At 47.0% G+C, this 18,808-nt stretch overlaps 1 protein-coding gene across 1 annotated transcript in view; it reads right to left on the bottom strand.

Moving 5' to 3' along the window:
- Positions 1 to 18,808, bottom strand: part of gabrb3 (gamma-aminobutyric acid type A receptor subunit beta3) — a 334,484-nt gene that overhangs the window by 51,312 nt on the left and 264,364 nt on the right. Inside the window, exon 5 of the mRNA XM_055636511.1 lies at positions 52 to 134. Coding sequence (XP_055492486.1) covers positions 52 to 134 — 83 coding nt within the window. The remainder of the gene's footprint in view (positions 1 to 51; positions 135 to 18,808) is intronic.

The raw sequence follows: 18,808 nt of genomic DNA, 5'->3' as shown, positions 1-18,808 counted from the left end.
GGATATTTGATCATGTTTCAGTGCTGAGTGGTGGCAGCTGAGAATACTCACAGCTTTCTATCTCCAGTGTGCAGTTTTGTTCATCCAGTGGATACCTCCGTAGATCCATCATACACGCAGCTGTTGTTGTGATTCTGCAACAAAGCAACAGGAACGAAAAGGTCAGTATGGAAGCCACACATATATTCCCGATCATCTTTGCAAGACGTCAACTCCTCCCGTTTATCCTAGTTATTGCCCGGACCCTTCCTCCCTTCGGCCCCCACTGGGCGATGTGACATGATCGTTAAAGTTTACAGATGCAGTGCGGACACAGGCACTGTGGCCACCAAGTCCTCCCCGACCAGCAATCACCCCGTACACTAGCTCTAATTCCACACACACTAGGGATAATCTGCAATTTTACCGCAGCCAATTAACATACAAACCTGTACGTCATAGGAGTGTGGGAAGAAACTGGAGCACCCGGTGAAAACCCACGCAAGTCTCGGGGAGGACGTACAAACTACGCACAGACAAGCACCCGTAGTCAGGATCAAACCCGCGTCTCTGGTGCTGTAAGGCAGCAGCTCTAATGCTACATAGAAACATAAAAAATAGGTGCAGGAGTAGGCCATTCGGCCCTTCGAGCCTGCACTGCCATTCAATATAACCATATAACCATATAACAATTACAGCACGGAAACAGGCCATCTCGACCCTTCTAGTCCGTGCCGAACACGTATTCTCCCCTAGTCCCATATAGCTGCGCTCAGACCATAACCCTCCATTCCTTTCTCATCCATATAATTATCCAATTTATTTTTAAATGATAAAAACGAACCTGCCTCCACCACCTTCACTGGAAGCTCATTCCACACAGCGACCACTCTCTGAGTAAAGAGACCATGACTGATCATCCAACTCAGTATCCTGTACCTGCTTTTTCTCCATACCCCCTGATCCCTTTAACCACAAGGGCCACATCTAACTCCTTCTTAAATATAGCCAATGAACTGGCCTCAACTACCTTCTGTGACAGAGAATTCCACAGATTCACCTCTCTCTGTGTGAAAAATGTTTTTCTCATCTCGGTCACAAAAGATTTCCCCCTTATCCTTAAACCGTGACCCCTTGTTCTGGACTTCCCCAACATCGGGAACAATCTTCCTGCATCTAGCCTGTCCAACCCCTTAAGAATTTTGCAAGTTTCCATAAGATCCCCCCTCAATCTTCTAAATTCTAGCGAGTACAAGCCGGGTACCAGTACGCCACTGTGCCGCCTGTCTTCTTGGGGCAGTTGGGGGTGGCAGGAAGGTGCAACAGGCAGAGCTGCTGTTCAGAGAGCTGGAGACACGACTACCGATCCTGCTCGGGTGCCATTTGTATGAAGTTTGCAGCTTGTCACTTAGACCACCTGGAGGTTCCTACCACATCCCAAAGACACGCCAGTCGTTGGGCTAGTTGGCCACTGTTCTTGCCCTTGCTGCGTGAAAATAGGATTAATGGCGGAGATGTGGGTGATGGTCGGTGCAGATTTATTGAGCTGTACAACAGATCATGTGGCATGCTGTATTAGTTGTATGGAATGGACATAATGTGCTGGAGTAACTCAGCGGGTCAGGCAGCATCTCTGAAGAACATGGATAGATGATGTGTGAGATTCAGAACCATCTTCAGATGTTTTGATTCATCCCAACCCACTACATCACCTTCACAGATGCTACCTGTTCATAGTCATACAGTGGAAAAAAAGGCTCTTGCCTATACCGACCAAAATTCCCCATCTACACTAGTCCCACCTGCCTTGCTTTCGTCCCAAATCCCTCCAAACCCAGCATATCTTTGTATCTCTATCCAGGCTTTTCACTATTCGGCAAGATTCAACCAGGCAATTCTTCACTGTTTGTCTAATACGGCCCAAAGGGATTTTATTTCACACCATGTTGGGTTCTTTGAGAGGTGTCAGACACTGTTTCCTATTGACTGTGAAACATTTGGAGATCACAGTGACCTGATTCACCAGATTCTAATGATTCACCAAATTGGATTCCAGGCAGATGTACCGTTGACGTCAGTTGCATTTGCCTGGGTTGGACCAAGATTAAGGCAGGTGCACTCTTCAACCAGAAGGAGACCGTTTCGATGTGCACAGACGTGAGGAATGTCTTAAATATATCAGCCTGCATTGTGAACAACTTCCCAAACCCTCTCCGTTGCTGAGGTTAATGGAACAATCCTCTGCTTCCATGAAACTCCACTGAGAGTAACAAAGATGATGCACTTGTGTTTAACAATGAAGGACACGGCCATGCATCATCCCGCAAACTTAAGATTCCACAAAATAAATTTCAGAAATAGAATTCATGACTTCACATTTGAGGCAGCACAGTGGCACAGCTGGTAGAGTTGCTGCCTCATAGTGCCAGAGACCAGGGTTTGATCTCGACCTTAGGTGCTGTCACTGCGGAGTTTGTACATTCACCCGATGTACGAGTGGGTTTACTGCCCACATCGCAAAGGCGTGCGGGTTTATACGTTAATTCGCCTCTGTGTATTACCCCCGGTGTGTATGTGGTGGATGCGAAAGTGGGATAAGATAGAACTGGTTGTTTAAGAAGGAACTGCAGATGCTGGAAAATCGAAGGTAGACAGAAGTGATGGAGAAACTCAGCGGGTGCGGCAGCATCTATGGAGTCTGAAGAAGGGTTTTGGCCCGAAACGTTGCCTATTTCCTTCGCTCCATAGATGCTGCTGCACCCGCTGAGTTTCTCCAGCACCTTTGCCTACCTAACGTAGAACTGGTGTGAATTTGTGATCGATGGTCGATGTTGACTCGGTGGGCCCAGAATCCTGTTTCTATGATGTATCTTTCAATCAATCAATCTTTCAGTCAATTGAAGATAGACACAGTGCTGCTGTAACTCAGCTGGTCAGGCAGCATCTCTGGAGAAAAGCGATGGGTGCCATTTCGGGTCAGGACCCTTCTTCAGATGCTGGTATAAACCAGCACCTCCAGTTCTTTGTTTCTATATTTTAATGAATTCAAGTTACTAGTTGGAGCAAGGTTATGGTTTATATTCTAAAATCTTTCAGCAGCGGTGCTATGTTCCACCCTATGCTGCCATCTAGAAGTTCACCGATTTGCAACATTTAGCCACATACATGGAGATGATAGGTTTAGAGGGATACGGGCCAAATGCAAGCAGGTGGGACATGGCACATGTAGATGGCACATGTTGGTTGGTGTGGGCAGGTTGGGCCAAAGGGCCTGTTTCCACACTCTATGATCATACAGGCCAGTTAACTCACAAGCCCATGGGACGAGGAAGGTAACCGAACCCATGCTATCACAGGGAGAACGTGCAGGCTCCACACAGACAGCACCCGAGGTTAGGATTGAACCCAGGTCTCTGGTGCTGTGAGTCAGCAGCCCTACTAGCCGTGCCACTGTGCTGCCCAATAAGAAGGATCTCGACCTGAGACATCACTCATTTCTTCTCTCCAGAGTTGCTGCCTGATCCGCTAAGTTACTCCAGCATTTTGTGTTTATCTTCAGTGTAGACCAGCATCTGCAGTTCCTTATTCCTACATTATATATTTGAAATATTGTTTACAGAAACATTCAAATTGTAACTTATATTGTAACGGAAAAATTATGTTACAGATGTTAATTAATACCATTTAAAACATTCTAATTCATTAAAAATCACAAGCTAATATAAATGATTAAAACTCACTGAGGTTGCCTACTCTCCAGGCTGGCTACCCCAGTTAAATGAATGGGGGGGGGGTGTTCTGATTCTATAGGGGTGACTAGATGTAATGCCAGGAGTAATGGATGAGGGAGAGCCTTCAGGGTGATGCTGAAGAATGCAGCCATGCGCTCACTGCATCTGCATTTCATGCGGAAAACAATACTGCAGCAGAATGACAAAAGTGGCAAACTCAGTCACTCAGTAACCTGGGCTTTCATGGGGTCAATGCAAGGCCGGGAATTCTGAACATGGGTGACAAGTCAATCCAGAACAGAAACACACATCAAAGGGTTTAATCAATGAAATCATATTCAACAATGCCAAGGGCTAGCTGCTCCAAGAGGTCGGGCACGTGGACCGGACAGCGGCGGAGTGGCGGTGGAGGACACCGTGGCTACGCCTGGCCAGGCCGATCCTGCAACGCCGCCAGGACAATGGGCCTTCATGGTCATGTGGTCATAAGTTCGTATTGTAATGTAACGTTATGTAATAATTTCTTGCCCATGATCAGTCATGTTCAGCTCTTTGTTGCAACTGTGGTTGTTTTAAAGTGCTCTATAAATAAAGTGATTAAATAAATAAAGTTATTATTTAAGGTCATAAGTTATAGGAGTAGACTCCGCTAGTGACCCCTAGTCACTGGCAGCCAAGCAGAAAAATCCTCCTTTATTGCCACTGTTTGTCTTCTGCCATCCAGCTAAACTGCTATCCATGCCAGTCTAGTATCTGCCCTTTGATACCGTGGGCTCTCATCTATTCTTTCTATACATAACTAAAACTATGATCTTGTTATCTTCCGGTTTGTGCGGTCTTTCTATTTGCGCAAAAACGGTTTGCGATAGCGCTACGATTTTCGCCAGTTCGCTAACCGTTCTCCGATACTGCGATTGCACCAAGTTTTGGTCCGATCGGTTGAATGTCGTGAAAGTTACTGAGGTCTAAAAAATCGTAAAACCCGCGCGTGCGCAGATCGATCTCTTCTCCTGCCGTTCAGCGCTGCGCGGATTAGTCTCTTCCCCTGTCACTCACCAGGACGGTCCGCCCCTTCCTGCGCCATTGTGTCTTTACTGAAGCTGAGGATGGCCGGCGGAGGTTTCCTGCCGGACATAATTTTCGGAGGGACCCGAAGCAGCCCAACCCCGAACAGCCCAGCGCCAGAAACCCAGCCCAGCGTCGGAGACTCAGCCCAGCCCGGTGTCGGAGATGTCGCCGATGTCGCCAAATGGCAAATGGAGACCCTGAACCCGGCGGAGGAGAACGACCAGCGACCAGCGCCTGCTGTGAGTCCCCATCGCACCACCAATTCCAGCCACTACCCCTCTGGTCCCCCTTGCTGGCTCCTCCCCCATGATACCCCCTTCTCGCCCATTGCTCTTCCTCATCTTTTCTCCGAACTTACCCTACCCCACCCGCTCACATACACCTCTCCCCCCACAACTCCCCCCCAAAAAAGACCTCTCCCTCCTCAAACCCCCCCCCCCCTCAACCCATCCACACACACCCCTCCTCTCCTCCCACCCCACACCACTGCCCACCCCCCCCCCCCCACTTGCACTCCCCCCACTTCCCTTGCCCCTCCCATCCTCCCCTCGCACACATGGAGAGGAGGGGGAGGGAGTGCTCGGGGATGTGGAGCAATGAGCCGCACCTGCGCAGTTAGGAGCTATGGGTGAGTGGTGGAATATTACTTTGGGGGAACAGGGTTGCGTTAGGGGACCAGGCCTCCCGCATGACTGGGACCCAACAGGTCCCACTTAGTTTAGTATTCCTTAGCAACCTCACGTGTAGCACCTTATTAAAGGCTTTCTGAAAATCTAAGTAAACAACTTAGATTTGTTGTTTTTGTTAGACGGGTGGCCACGTGGAGCAGCGGTATAGTTGCTGCCTTACAGCACTTGGAGCGTTTTCCACGTGACTGCGTGGTTTTTATTTGAGATCTTCGGTTACCTCCCACACTCTAAAGATGTACAGTTAAAGATGTAAGTTAATTGGGTTGGTAAATGTAAAAATTGTCCCGAGAGGGTGTACGTTAGTGTTAATGTGCGGGGATCGCTGGTCGGTGCGGACCCGTTGGGCTGAAGGACCTGTTTCTGTGCTATCTCTAATCTAAACTAAACATCTACTGACTCTCCTTTGTCTGTTCTGCTATTCACTTCTTCAAAGAATTCCAGCAAATTTGTCAGATCAAGATCACTGCGCTTACAACAACTGGGACGTGAAAATGGCACCAAACTGGCGACTCTGTCTACTGTGCAGGATAGAACTGCAGATGCTGGTTTAAATTGAAGGGAGACACACAATGCTGGAGTAAAGGGCCTGTCCGACATACGCGACCTTGGTTCTCAAATGACGCAACCTCGTGGTTGCTTGAGGCGTACAGGCACCGTATGGCTGCGCGGGGCCGGTCCCACTTAGAAGTGTGCAATTGTGCGGGGCTGGTCCCGACATCGCGCGGGGCTCCGAAATTCTTGCAGTGGCTGAAATCTTTGCGCGCGAACGGCCTGTCGGCACGAGGGCGCATTGCGGTCATACACAGCGTCTTGACGTCGTACGCAGCGCCTTGACAGCGTACGCCTAACGCGTGGCGTTGCGCGATGACGTCACCGCCCGTCGTGGCGTTGCGTGGTGATGTCACCGCCTGATGCCGTCCGACGCTCAAATTCAGTCGGTCCGCCTTCTGCCCAGCTGATTGTTAAGCATGATGCAAATTGTTTGGGTGGGAAGACATGAGTTGACCAGGGAGTTACAGAGGGAAAGCAGAAAGGGGTGGGTATGGGAAGATGTGGCCAGTAGTAGGATCCCGTTGGAGGTGGTAAAAATGTTGGAGGATTATATGCTGTATGCGACGGCTGATGGGGTGGAAGGTGAGGACAAGGGGGACTCAGTCCTTGTTGCGAATTGGGGGGGGGGGGGGAGCAAGCCTCAAGCCACAGCCTCAGTCTAAAAGGACGCACCTTTAGAAAGGAGAAGTGTTATTTATTTTATTAGAGGGAGGTGAATCTGTGGAATCCACTACCACAGAAGCCTGTGGAGGCCATGCCAGTGGCTATTTTAAGGTGGAGATTGATAGGTTTGTGATTAGTACGGGTGTCAGGGGTGACAGCGAGAAGGCAAGAGAATGGGGTTGAGAGGGAAAGATAGATCAGCCATCATTGAATGGCGGAGTAGACTTGATGGGTCGAATGGCCTAATTCAGTTCCTACGACTTATGAACATATGAACTGCTGCCTGACAGCACCGGAGACCCGTGTTTGATCCTTACTACGGTTGATGTCTGTAAGGAGTATGTACTTTCTCCCTATGACCGTGTGGGTTTGCTCCGGTTTACTTCCACAACCCAAAGACGTACAGTTTTGTAGGTTAATTGGCTTTGGTAAAATTGTTGGAAAATGCATTGGACAGTGCTTGTGTAGGGTGATCGATGTTCGTTGCTAACACTCTCCTACACACTAGAGACAATGTTGTCAACAGGCCTGTTAACTAATAACAAAACAGTTAAATGTATAATATTCAATTTTTATCCCAAGATAAGGGCCAAAATAATGAAAAATGATTTTGTTGAGAGAGTTGAGTGTCAAGAGAGTTTAATTGCCATCTGCAATCAAAAGGTACAAACTCCATACAGACAGCACCCGTAGTTAGGATCAAACCAGGCTCTCTGGCGCTGGAAGGCAGCAGTCATAAGTAATACATTCTTGCCATACAGAGAAGGTTCACCAGACTGATTCCTGGGATGTGAAATGAAATGAAATGAAATGAAATGAAATGAAATGAAATGAAATGATTCAATTTATTGTCATTGTCAGTGTACAGTACAGAGACAACGAAATGCATTTTTAGCATCTCCCTTGAAAGGGAGACACAGGGCGTCGCGGTGTGCCCGCGCCTGCCGCCGTAACAATGTCAGGACTTTCATATGAAGAAAGACTGGATAGACTCGGCTTGCACTCGCAGGAATTTAGAAGATTGAGGGGGGATCTTATAGAAACGTACAAAATTCTTAAGGGGTTGGACAGGCTAGATGCAAGAAAATTATTCCCGATGGTACACAAAAATGCTGGAGAAACTCAGCGGGTGCAGCAGCATCTATGGAGCGAAGGAAATAGGCGACGTTTCGGGCCGAAACCCTTCTTCAGACTTTCTTCAGACTTCTTCAGATTATTCCCGATGTTGGGGAAGTCCAGAACAAGGGGTCACAGTTTAAGGATAAGGGGGAAGTCTTTTAGGACCGAGATGAGAAAAAACATTTTCACGCAGAGAGTGGTGAATCTGTGGGATTCTCTGCCACAGAAAGTAGTTGAGGCCAGTTCATTGGCTATATTTAAGGGGGAGTTAGATGTTGCCCTTGTGGCTAAAGGGATCAGGGGGTATGGAGAGAGGGCAGGTATGGGATACTGAGTTTGATGATCAGCCATGATCATATTGAATGGCGGTGCAGGCTCGAAGGGCCGAATGGCCTACTCCTGCACCTATTTTCTATGTTTCTATGTCTATGTTTCTAATAGGTAAATTAGGCCATTCGGCCCATCAAATCTACTCTGCCATTCAATGATCTTTCCCACACAACCAGAACAACAAAATTATTACATGTTGCAGCTTTACAGGCATGTTGTGAATCTCTGGGACTATCTTCCCTTATATCATTGAGTGTTTTCAAGGCTAAGTCCCTGGGCTCAAAGTGAATAGTTGGACGTTAGGACAGGCACGAAAATGGACATGGGACATGAAGGCTCGAGGGATCAAATGGCTTACTGCTGCTCTTGGTATCTGCGTGGAGCAATAAGTTTGAAATGAAAACATTGAACTGAATACCTCCAGGGAATGTGATTGAAGTTTGCTGTCATTGAGTGGCTCTATTTGAAGCATCTTCATGGCCCTTCCCCTGAGTGCTCTGCTTCCCGTCGCATCCTGATGTTAATTGGCTTCTTCAAAGTATGCTTTGAAGTAGGTGAGTGGCAGAAGAATCAAAGGGGACTGATGATCATGTGAAAGGAAGAGTCACTGGGCAACGACAGGGGAATCGGACAGATTCTAGAATCAGTGAGTATAGAAGTTGGGAGGTCATGTTACATAAAAGCATAGAAAATAGGTGCAGTAATAGGCCATTCGGCCCTTCGAGCCAGCACCGCCATTTAATATGATCCAATCCAAAATCAGTACCCCATTCCTGCTTTTTCCCCATATCCCTTGATTCGATTAGCCCCAAGAGCTAAATCTAAAGGGCCTGTCCCACGAGCATGCAACTGCATGTGGCAAGCACGACCAAACCGGAAGCATGGGCTGGGCGGGGGTCGCACGGAGGTCGAGTGAGTGACATGAAGTTCGAGCGAAGTCCGCGGGAAGTTCGCACGTGACGTACGGCGTCAAGACGCTGCCGCGGGAAGTTCGCACGTGACGTAAGGCGTCAAGACGCTGCATACGGCGTAGAGACGGCGCATACGGCCCCACTGCGGCTGTGGGAATTTTTGAACACGGTCAGTTTTTCGGAGCCCCGCACGATGACGGGACCAGCTCCGCACAACTCCATACGGCTCCGGCGATCGAAGTGGGACCGGCCCCGTGAGGCCGTAAGGCTCAAGCGACCACGTTAGGTCGCGCTTACCGCATGGAGTCGCATGCTCGTGGGACAGGCCCTTAACTCTCTCTTGAAAACAGTTGCAGTTGTACAAGATTTTGGTGAGGCTGCATTTAGAGTATCGTGTTCAGTTCTGGGCACCATGTTATAGGAAAGGGGTAGAGAGAAGATTTACGAGGATGGTGCCAGGATTAGAGGGCCTCAGGTATGGGGAGAGGTTGAATAGGCTGGTACACTATTCCTTGGAGTGCATGAGCGTGAGGGATGATCTTGTTGAGGTGTATAAAATTATGAAAGGAATAGATCGGGTAGATGCACAGAGTCTCTGTGCCATCTCTACCATCTCTACCATCTGTGGCAGAGAGTTCCAGAGACTCAGTGTGAAAAATGTTTTTCTCATCTCGGTCCTAAAAGATTTCCCCTTTATCCTTAAACTGTGACCCCTTGTCCTGGACTTCCCTAACATCGGGAACAATCGTCCTACATCAAGCCTATCCAACCCCCTAAGAATTTTGTAAGTTTCTATAAGATCCCCCCTCAATCTCCTAAATTCTAGCGAGTACAAGCCGAGTCTATTCAGTCTTTCTTCATATGAAAGTCCTGACAGCCCAGGAATCAGTCTGGTGAACCTTCTCTGTACTCCCTCTAAGGCAAGAATGTCATTCCTCAGATTTGGAGACCAAAACTGTACACAATACTCCAGGTGTGGTTTCACCAAGACCCTGTACTGAGGATGATTCAGTTGCCTGATAACGGCTTCTATGAGGTTTCCCCTCAACCTCCAACATTCCAGAGAAAACAATCTAAGTTTCTCCAAACCCACCATTCTTCTCCCGGGACTCGTTCCAGCCATTTGCAGGTATTCCTTGATTTATCCATGTTCATTAGAATTCCTTAGATGCTTTAGGGAATGCGCCATTAATTTACAAAGCTATTTTTCACTTGGCGAATAGTCTGCTCTCGCTGCCCTTTTGAATACACAAACCAAAATACCACCTTTCGCCCAGCCTTTTTGATTTATTGCACGTCGCTTAATGAAACATTTTCCTAGGAACACATTTATTTCCTAAATTTAGGAACGGCTGTACTCTAGCTGATAGAGAGGCGTAGAAACTTGGGATTTTAGGTTTCTGGGGAAATAGCCTTCATTTTTTAATTTAGTTTAGAGATACAGTGCAGAAACAGGCCCTTCGGCCCACCGAGTCTGCGCCGACCAGCGATCCCCGCACGTTAACACTACCACATTAGGGATCATTTACGATTTTTACCGAAGCCAATTAACCGACAAACCTGTACGTCTTTGGAGTGTCGGTGGAAGCCAGAGCACCCGGAGAAAACCCACGCAGGTCACGGGGAGAACATACAAACTCCGTACGGGTAGCACCCGTAGTCAGGATTTCTGCCAGGCCTCTGGCGCTGTAAGGCAGCAACACCTCCGCTGCGTCACCCAGCCTCCATTTTATGTTGGGTGCTCGACCTTTAAGACAAGGAAAGCCGGGACTGTGGTACTCCTACCCAACCCTCTCCCTTTACAATCCATTGGCTGAGTTAATGATAATCACAATGAGATCTCCTCTTTCCAAGCCCATGCTCTCCTGACTCTTAGAACATAGTGGAAATCAATGGCCTGAGAACGGAGTTTGTACCATCTCCCCGTGACCATGTGGGTTTTCTCCGAGATCTACAGATTCGTAGGTTGATTGCCTTGGTATAAATGTAAATAGTCCCTTGTGTGTGTAGATTGTGTTAATGAGCGGGGATCGCTGGTCGTTGCGAACTCGATGGGCTGAAGGGCCTGTTTCTGTGCTGTATCTCTAAACTAAACTGGAATGGAAAAGTTACACAGAGCAACAGAAATATTTTTTTTCTCTCAAGAGTTGGTTGCACTTTGCTGTAAACAGCATATTTTTGCTGATGTGACAGGAAAACGTGTTTCCGTCACTGTTCACTTTTTGTACTTTTTACCTCAAGCAAACCCCAATGAGGTTAAAAGTGTTTTTCTGGAGTCTCGAACACATATTTGCAACATGGACATATTAGACTTTCCAGATTTGATGGACTCCCATCTGATATTCAGCAGCTATAGCCTCTGCCACGGCACCAAAATGTTTTTTTACTCAACTCACAAAGGCTTTTAAGTGTGGCACGGTGGCGCAGCGGTAGAGTTGCTACCTTACAGCGTTGCAGCACCGGAGACCTGGGTTCGATCCTGACTACGGGTACTGTCTGTACGGAGTTTGTATGATCTCCCCGTGACCTGCATGGGTTTTCTCCGGGATCTCCGGTTTCCTCCCACACTCCCTAGTGTGTATAGGATAATGTTAATAACCATATAATAATATAACCATATAACAATTACAGCACGGAAACAGGCCATCTCGACCCTTCTAGTCCGTGCCGAACACATAATCTCCCCTAGTCCCATATACCTGCGCTCAGACCATAACCCTCCATTCCCTTCCCATCCATATAACTATCCAATTTATTTTTAAATGATAAAAACGAACCTGCCTCCACCACCTTCACTGGAAGCTCATTCCACACAGCTACCACTCTCTGAGTAAAGAAGTTTCCCCCTCATGTTACCCCTAAACTTCAGGCCCTTAATTCTCAAGTCATGTCCCCTTGTTTGAATCTTCCCTACTCTCAGTGGGAAAAGCTTTTCCACGTCAACTCTGTCTATCCCTCTCATCATTTTAAAAACCTCTATCAAGTCCCCCCTTAACCTTCTGTGCTCCAAAGAATAAAGCCCTAACTTGTTCAACCTTTCTCTGTAACTTAGTTGCTGAAACCCAGGCAACATTCTAGTAAATCTAAATGTTAATGTGCGGGGATCGCTGGTCGGGACGAACTCTGCGGGCCGAAGGTCCTGTTTCCGCGCTGCACCTCTAAGCTGAAACTAGACTTCCCATGTGATTGTCATAAAAGACAGACCAATCTAGTCTTTCTCGACGTCTCCCCGCCCTTTAAGATATCAATAGCATCATTCTCCTCCAACTCTTCTCCACCATCATCCAGTTTGGTGCAACTGAAGTTGTATTGGCTTCATTTTTATCCAACCAGCCATAGCTAGAGAATCTAGCAAAGGCTTCTTTTCCAAGACCTGAACCTTTCTCTCTGCTGTTCCTCAGGCACCCACACTTGGACTTTCCAACGTCTCATTAATAATTGCCACTTGGCTAAATCATTGGAAACACCGTCAATTACCACATGTCCCCAAACATAGATTTGATTATTTTCGGAGCAATGGAAGCCTGTTCTGAGCTAACGTCATTTCAAAGATGTTTCCCTCAACTATGATTTGATAACGGCAAAAAAACTCATACTTAAATTCTGGAAAAAAAAGCACCTATCCCAACGTTTAAAATGTGGATCACAAATATGTCGGAAATATTACATCTTGAGGAAATGAGACTTGTTCTAGCAGGAAAACCAGAACAATTCTTCAAGGTATGGTCATCTTTCATTGAATTATTACTAGTATGCATTTCGTTGTCTCTGTACTGTACACTGACAATGACAATTAAAATTGAATCTGAATCTGAATCTGAATATGGTGCAACACAACCCTGGAAAGTAACCGTTCTAGAACTGGGTGAGTGGCGTGTAACGTTACGAATTAGGCACATTCCGTTTCTTTATCTTTTTTTTGCATTTTCTTCTTATTTCCTTTCTTTTCTCAAGGCCCTTTTATTTTCGGGGGGGGGTTTCTACACTTCTAAGGACGCAGTCTATTTATCTAAATATCAATCATTAATCATCAATTATTGTGCCCTACACATTACTAATATCCTCAAGCTTCTCTTTTTTCATTCTTTCTTTTCTATCAAAAAAAAAGTTGTGCATGAAATGTATTATGTTATATACCATGATTATTATGTATGTACATTGCTTCGAATAAAAATATTTTAAAAAAAATTAAAAAATTCACGCATGTCCCATAGTCTTGGATGATTTTTTAAAAAAGTGCTCTCACTAAATAGGACACAGTGGCGCAGCTGTAGAGTTGCAGCTTTACAGCGCCAGATGCTCAGGTTTGATTGTGACTACAGGGGCGCTGTCTGTACAGAGTTTGTACTTTCTTCCCTGTGACCGCGTGGGTTTTCTCCAGGTGCCCTGTTTTCTTCCCACATTCCAAAGATGCACAGGTTTGCAGGATAATTGGCCTCTGTAAATTTCCCCGCGTGCGTAGGATGGAACCAGCGTACGGGTGATCGCTGGTCGGCGCAGTCTCAATGGACCAAAGGGCCTGATTCGACGCTGTATCTCTAAACTCTAAAATATTACAGAAACCTATGATCTATCAAATCCATCCCTTTTGCTGAAACTTTCTCTAAGTCACATTAGACAATGAAATGAGCCTCAGGTCATATAGCTGTGGCATGGTCAAGGCTGTTTGCTGTAAAATAGGCCAGCATTACATCTGTTTCAATACCTCTGCTGCTGAAATGTTCACCACATCACTGTAAAAACTCCCTCGGTCTCTCTCGCGAACTCGCAAATTCCTGCTCACCCATTGTCTACGTACGCATTGACAACACCGACACAAAATGATGGAGTAACTCAGCGGGACAGGCCGCATCACTGGAGAGAAGGAATGGATGACATTTCGGGTCAGTACCCTTCTTCAGACTGATGTCAGGGGAGTGGAAGGTACATAGATAAGGAAGTGTATAGATAAGGAATGGTAAGGTGTGAAAACATGGCAAGGGGAATGGAGATCTAGGAACATGTAGAGATCATTGTACCCAGCACCAGCTTGACCACATTGACTCCTGGTCTCAACTTTAAATTTCTCATTCTTTTTCAAATACCTCTCTGGTTTTCTTCCTTCTTCTTATCTCTAATTTTCTCCAAACGGATGACCCTTGCGCCCCAACTTTTCATGGCTCAGATCACCAAACATAATTCCTCAATTGGTGGCATGTCTTTAACCATATAACAATTTGGTCTTTAGTTTGTAAAAGCTTTGAGCTCTGGAATTCTCGCCCCTGAATCTCTCCCCATCTTTTAAAAAGTTCCTTTCAAGCTCAACTCCATCACTGAGCTTTTGCCATTGGTTTTGGCTTTGTTATCGTCATATGTACCGAGATACAGTGAACATCTTCGGCATACACTATCCAGGCAGGTCAAACCATATGCTAGTGCAACGGGAAGTGTGAAAATGAAAGTAGATAGAATGCAGAATATAGTGTGACAGCTGCAGACAATGTGCAGATTTTTAAAAAGTGCAAGGCCCTCAGGAAGGTAGATTGGAAGATTTGGGAATAGATGCTTAGCACGACAGGTCTGTGTCAAAAGTCTAATAACAGCGGGGAAGAAGCAGTCTTTGAATCTGGTGTTACATGCTTTCAAGATTTTGTATGTTCTACCCAATGCGAGAGGGGAGGAGAGGGGATGACTGGGGTGAGAGCAGTTTTTAATTACATTGGCTGCTTCCTGAAGTGTAGCTGGAGATGGGTTTGTGTGATGGACTGGGCTGTGGCCACAACTCTCGGCAGTTACTTGCGGTTTTGGGCAGGGCAGTTGCCACATGAAACTGGGATGTATCCACACAAGATGCATTCCATCGGGCGCCTGTAGAAATTCGTACGTCATTGGATACATGCTGAATTTCCTTAGTCTTCTGAAGAAGTATAATCTTATTTATATAGCACATTTTTAGTCAACTTTCATTGACCCCAAAGTGCTTCACATAATTACATTACATTTTACACACAGGCAAAGGTGGGTGAAGTGTCTTGCCCCAAGGACACAACGACAGTATGCACTCCAAGCGGGATTCGAACCGGCTACCTTCCGGTCGCCAGCTCGAACACTTAGCCCATTGTGCCATCTGTCGTCCAGGGCATTGGCATTATTTTTTTCTTAAGTTCATGTTCTAGGAGTGGAATTAGGCCATTCGGCCCATCAAGTCTATTCCGCCAGTCAATCATGGCCGAACTATCAACCGCATCCGCCTGCCTTCACCCTAAAAAACGTGACACCCGTACTAATCAAGAATCTGTCAATCTCCGCCTTAAAAATATCTTCAATTGACCTCCACAGCCGTTTGTGGCAATGAATTCCACAGATTCAGTCCGCTCTGATGAAATAAATTCCTCATCATCTTCTTTCTAAATGTAGTTCCTTTTATTCTGGGCCATAGCCTCTAGTCTTAGACTCTTCCACTAGTGGAAAATCATCCTCCCCACATCCACTCTATCCAGGCCTTTCACTATTACAAGGGTATGGCAACACTCTTGGGCACATCTTAGAGCTTTCGGTTACTGGCTCTAGAATTCCCTTCATACCTTGGAATTGAATTTACCTTTATACATGTTACTCAGAGCACCGTGATGAATTAAAGGCTCTATCCAAATGCAGGTTATTGCTGTCGCTCTGCACTGTTGGGTGAAATTTCAAAACTGTGACTTGAATCTGAGGATCTTTACAGTGAGTTTGAATAGACTGGCAGTTGGAGGCTATGGGAGAGTGATGGAATATTGCACTGGGGGAATGGGTTACGTTGGGGGAGCTGGTGAGTGGTGGAAAAGGATTGCATTGGGGAAACGGGTGAGTGGTGGAATATTGCGTTGGGGGAACGGGGCCCAACGGGTCAGGGGGGGCAGGGAGGGGAGAGGGGTTATGGAGGGTGGGAGGGAGGGAGGGGGGGACGGAGGGTAGGGAGTGACTGAGGGTAGGGAGTGACTGAGGGTAGGGGAAAGGGGAGGGAGAGATGAGGGAGGGAGTGCAGGAGGGCAGGAGGAGAGGGGAGAGAAGAGGGAGAGTGAAGAGGAGGGGGAGGGAGTGTTGGGGGATGAGCTGAACCTGTGCAGTTGGGGGTTATTGGTGAGTGGTGGAACCGGTTACATTGGGGGAATGGGTGAGTGGTGGATTATTGCATGAGGGGAATGGGGCCCAACGGGTCCCACTTGGTCTAGTCTTACACTAAAAAGTTTTCCCTTCATCCGGTATCTGTACACTGTGGATGGCTTGATTGTAATCATGTATAACCTTTTAGCTGACTGGATATCAGGCAACAAAAAGCTTTTCATTGTACCTCGGTACACATGACAATAGTTTAGTTTAGTTTAAGGATACAGCGCGGAAACACCGAGTTCACGCCGACCCTCGCTCCCTGCACTCTACCACTATCCTACATACACGGGGGGGTAATTTACAATGTTACTGAAGCCAATTAACCTACAAACCTGTACGTCTTTAGAGTGCGGAGGAAGCCGGAGATCCCGGACAAGACCCACGCAGGTCATGGCGTGACCGTCCAAACTGCGGACAGGTAGCACCCACAGTCAGGATCGAATCCGGGTCTGTGGCGCAGTTATGCCCCTGTCCCACTTAGGAAACCTGAACGGAAACCTGTGGATTGTTTGTGCCCCACCCACGGTTTACGTTTGGTTCCCGGAGGTTGCAGGTGGTTGCCGGAGGTTGCAGGTGGTTGCCGGAGGTTGCAGGTGGTTGCTGGAGGTTGCAGGTGGTTGCCGGAGGTTGCAGGTAGTGGAAGCAGGTAGCAGACTGACAAAAACCTCCGGATTGTTCCCGATGTTGGGGAAGTCCGGAACAAGGGATCACAGTTTAAGGATAAGGAGGAAATCTTTTAGGGCCGAGATGAGAAAAACATTTTTCAGACAGGGAGTGGTCAATCTGTGGAATTCTCTGCCACAGAAGGTAGTTGAGGCCAGTTCATTGGCTATATTTAAGAGGGAGTTAGATGTGGCCCTTGTGGCTAAAGGGATCAGCGGGTATGGAGAGAAGGCAGGTACAGGATACGGAGTTGGATGATCAGCCATGATCATATTGAATGGCGGTGCAGGCTCGAAGGGCCGAATGGCCTACTCCTGCACCTATTTTCTATGTTTCTATGTTTCTATGGAAACCTCCGGGAACCACACGGAAACCTTGGGCGGGGCACAAAGTCTCCAGAGGTTTCCGTCCAGGTTTCCTAAGTGGGACAGGGGCATAAGGCAGCAGCTCTACCGCTGCGCCACCGTGTCACCGACAATAATGATTAAAACTAAACAGGAAAACTCACCCAGGAAGATATCATCCAACAAATGACAGCGCGAACAACTTGAGGTGTGAATAGAAAATAAAATTATACAAATAGATATCAATTGTGTAGAGCGGCTCATTTGCATGTTAAGTCCATCTGAAATTGCAAACTTAGCTTAGAAGGGCTGATGCCAATCAGCTGGCTTCAGCGACGTCATTAGCAAGACCTCTGGAGAAGAAGCGATGTTTGTGACACAGGTGGTCTATTTTTGGGACCAGAAAGTTGAAGCCTTGTTTTTAAAAAGGCAATAAATATTTGATTATATTTATTTAAAATATTTTAACATCAGCATTGGAATTAAATGTACTCCCCCATAAACCTCTGCCTAGCTCCTATTCTGAGCTTTTGCAACACCCTGTTTCCTTTTTATCCATATCCAATGGATATTTTTAAGGCGGTGATAGATAGATTTTTGTGTAGCAAGGAACTGCAGATGCTGGTTTACACCGGAGATAGATACAAAATGCTGGAGTAACTCAGTGGGACAGGCAGCATCGCCGGAGAGATGGAATGGGTGACGTTGGACCTTGGACTTTGATTCATGGCACCACCAGCACGTGTAATATATGCAAAAAATAATTTTCTGTGCAGTTGCATATGTGGAAAATAAAGCAGCATTGAACTAGAGTCTTAGAGTCATAGAGTGTGATGGCCCTGTCCCACTTAGGAAACCTGAACGGAAACCTCTGGAGACTTTGTGCCCCACCCAAGGTTTCCGTGCGGTTCCCGGAGGTTTTTGTCAGTCTCCTTACCTGCTTCCACTACCTGCAACCTCCGGCAACCACCTGCAACCTCCGGGAACCGCACGGAAACCTTGGGTGGGGCGCAAAGTCTCCAGGGGTTTCCGTTCAGGTTTCCTAAGTGGGACAGGGGCATTACTGTGTGGAAACAGGCTCTTCGGCCCGACTTGCCCACACCGGCCAACATGTCCCAGCTACACTATTCCCACCTGCCACATCCCTCCAAACCTGTCCTGTCCATGTGCCTGTCTAACCAACTGTGTCTTAAATGTTGGGGTAGCCCCAGCCTCAACTACCTCCTCTGGCAGCTTGTTCCATACTCTTGAACATGGAATGTTTGACACATAATTTCATTTAAAAATGATCTCTCTGCTCTTCCTGCAGCGTCTTTGCTCCTGGCAGACGACTCAGAAGCAGGACCTTTGACCATGTTCACCTGGCCTCGGGTCATGGTGTCAAGTATAATTTTGGACACCCCTCTGTCACCCTTCCTGAGAGCAGCAAACGCAACCTAGGGCTTTACTGGGTCACAGTCAGAAGAATATTTACAAACAAATGTTCATAGAAACATAGAAACATAGAAAATAGGTGCAGGAGTAGGCCATTCGGCCCTTCGAGCCTGCACCACCATTCCATATGATCATGGCTGATCATCCAACTCAGTATCCCGTACCTGCCTTCTCTCCATACCCCCTGATCCCCT

Source organism: Leucoraja erinacea, chromosome 6 (assembly GCF_028641065.1).
Source record: "Leucoraja erinacea ecotype New England chromosome 6, Leri_hhj_1, whole genome shotgun sequence".
Lineage (NCBI taxonomy): Eukaryota > Metazoa > Chordata > Chondrichthyes > Rajiformes > Rajidae > Leucoraja > Leucoraja erinaceus.
Note: the sequence above shows the minus strand (reverse complement) of the source record. Positions and strands in the feature narration are given on the sequence as shown.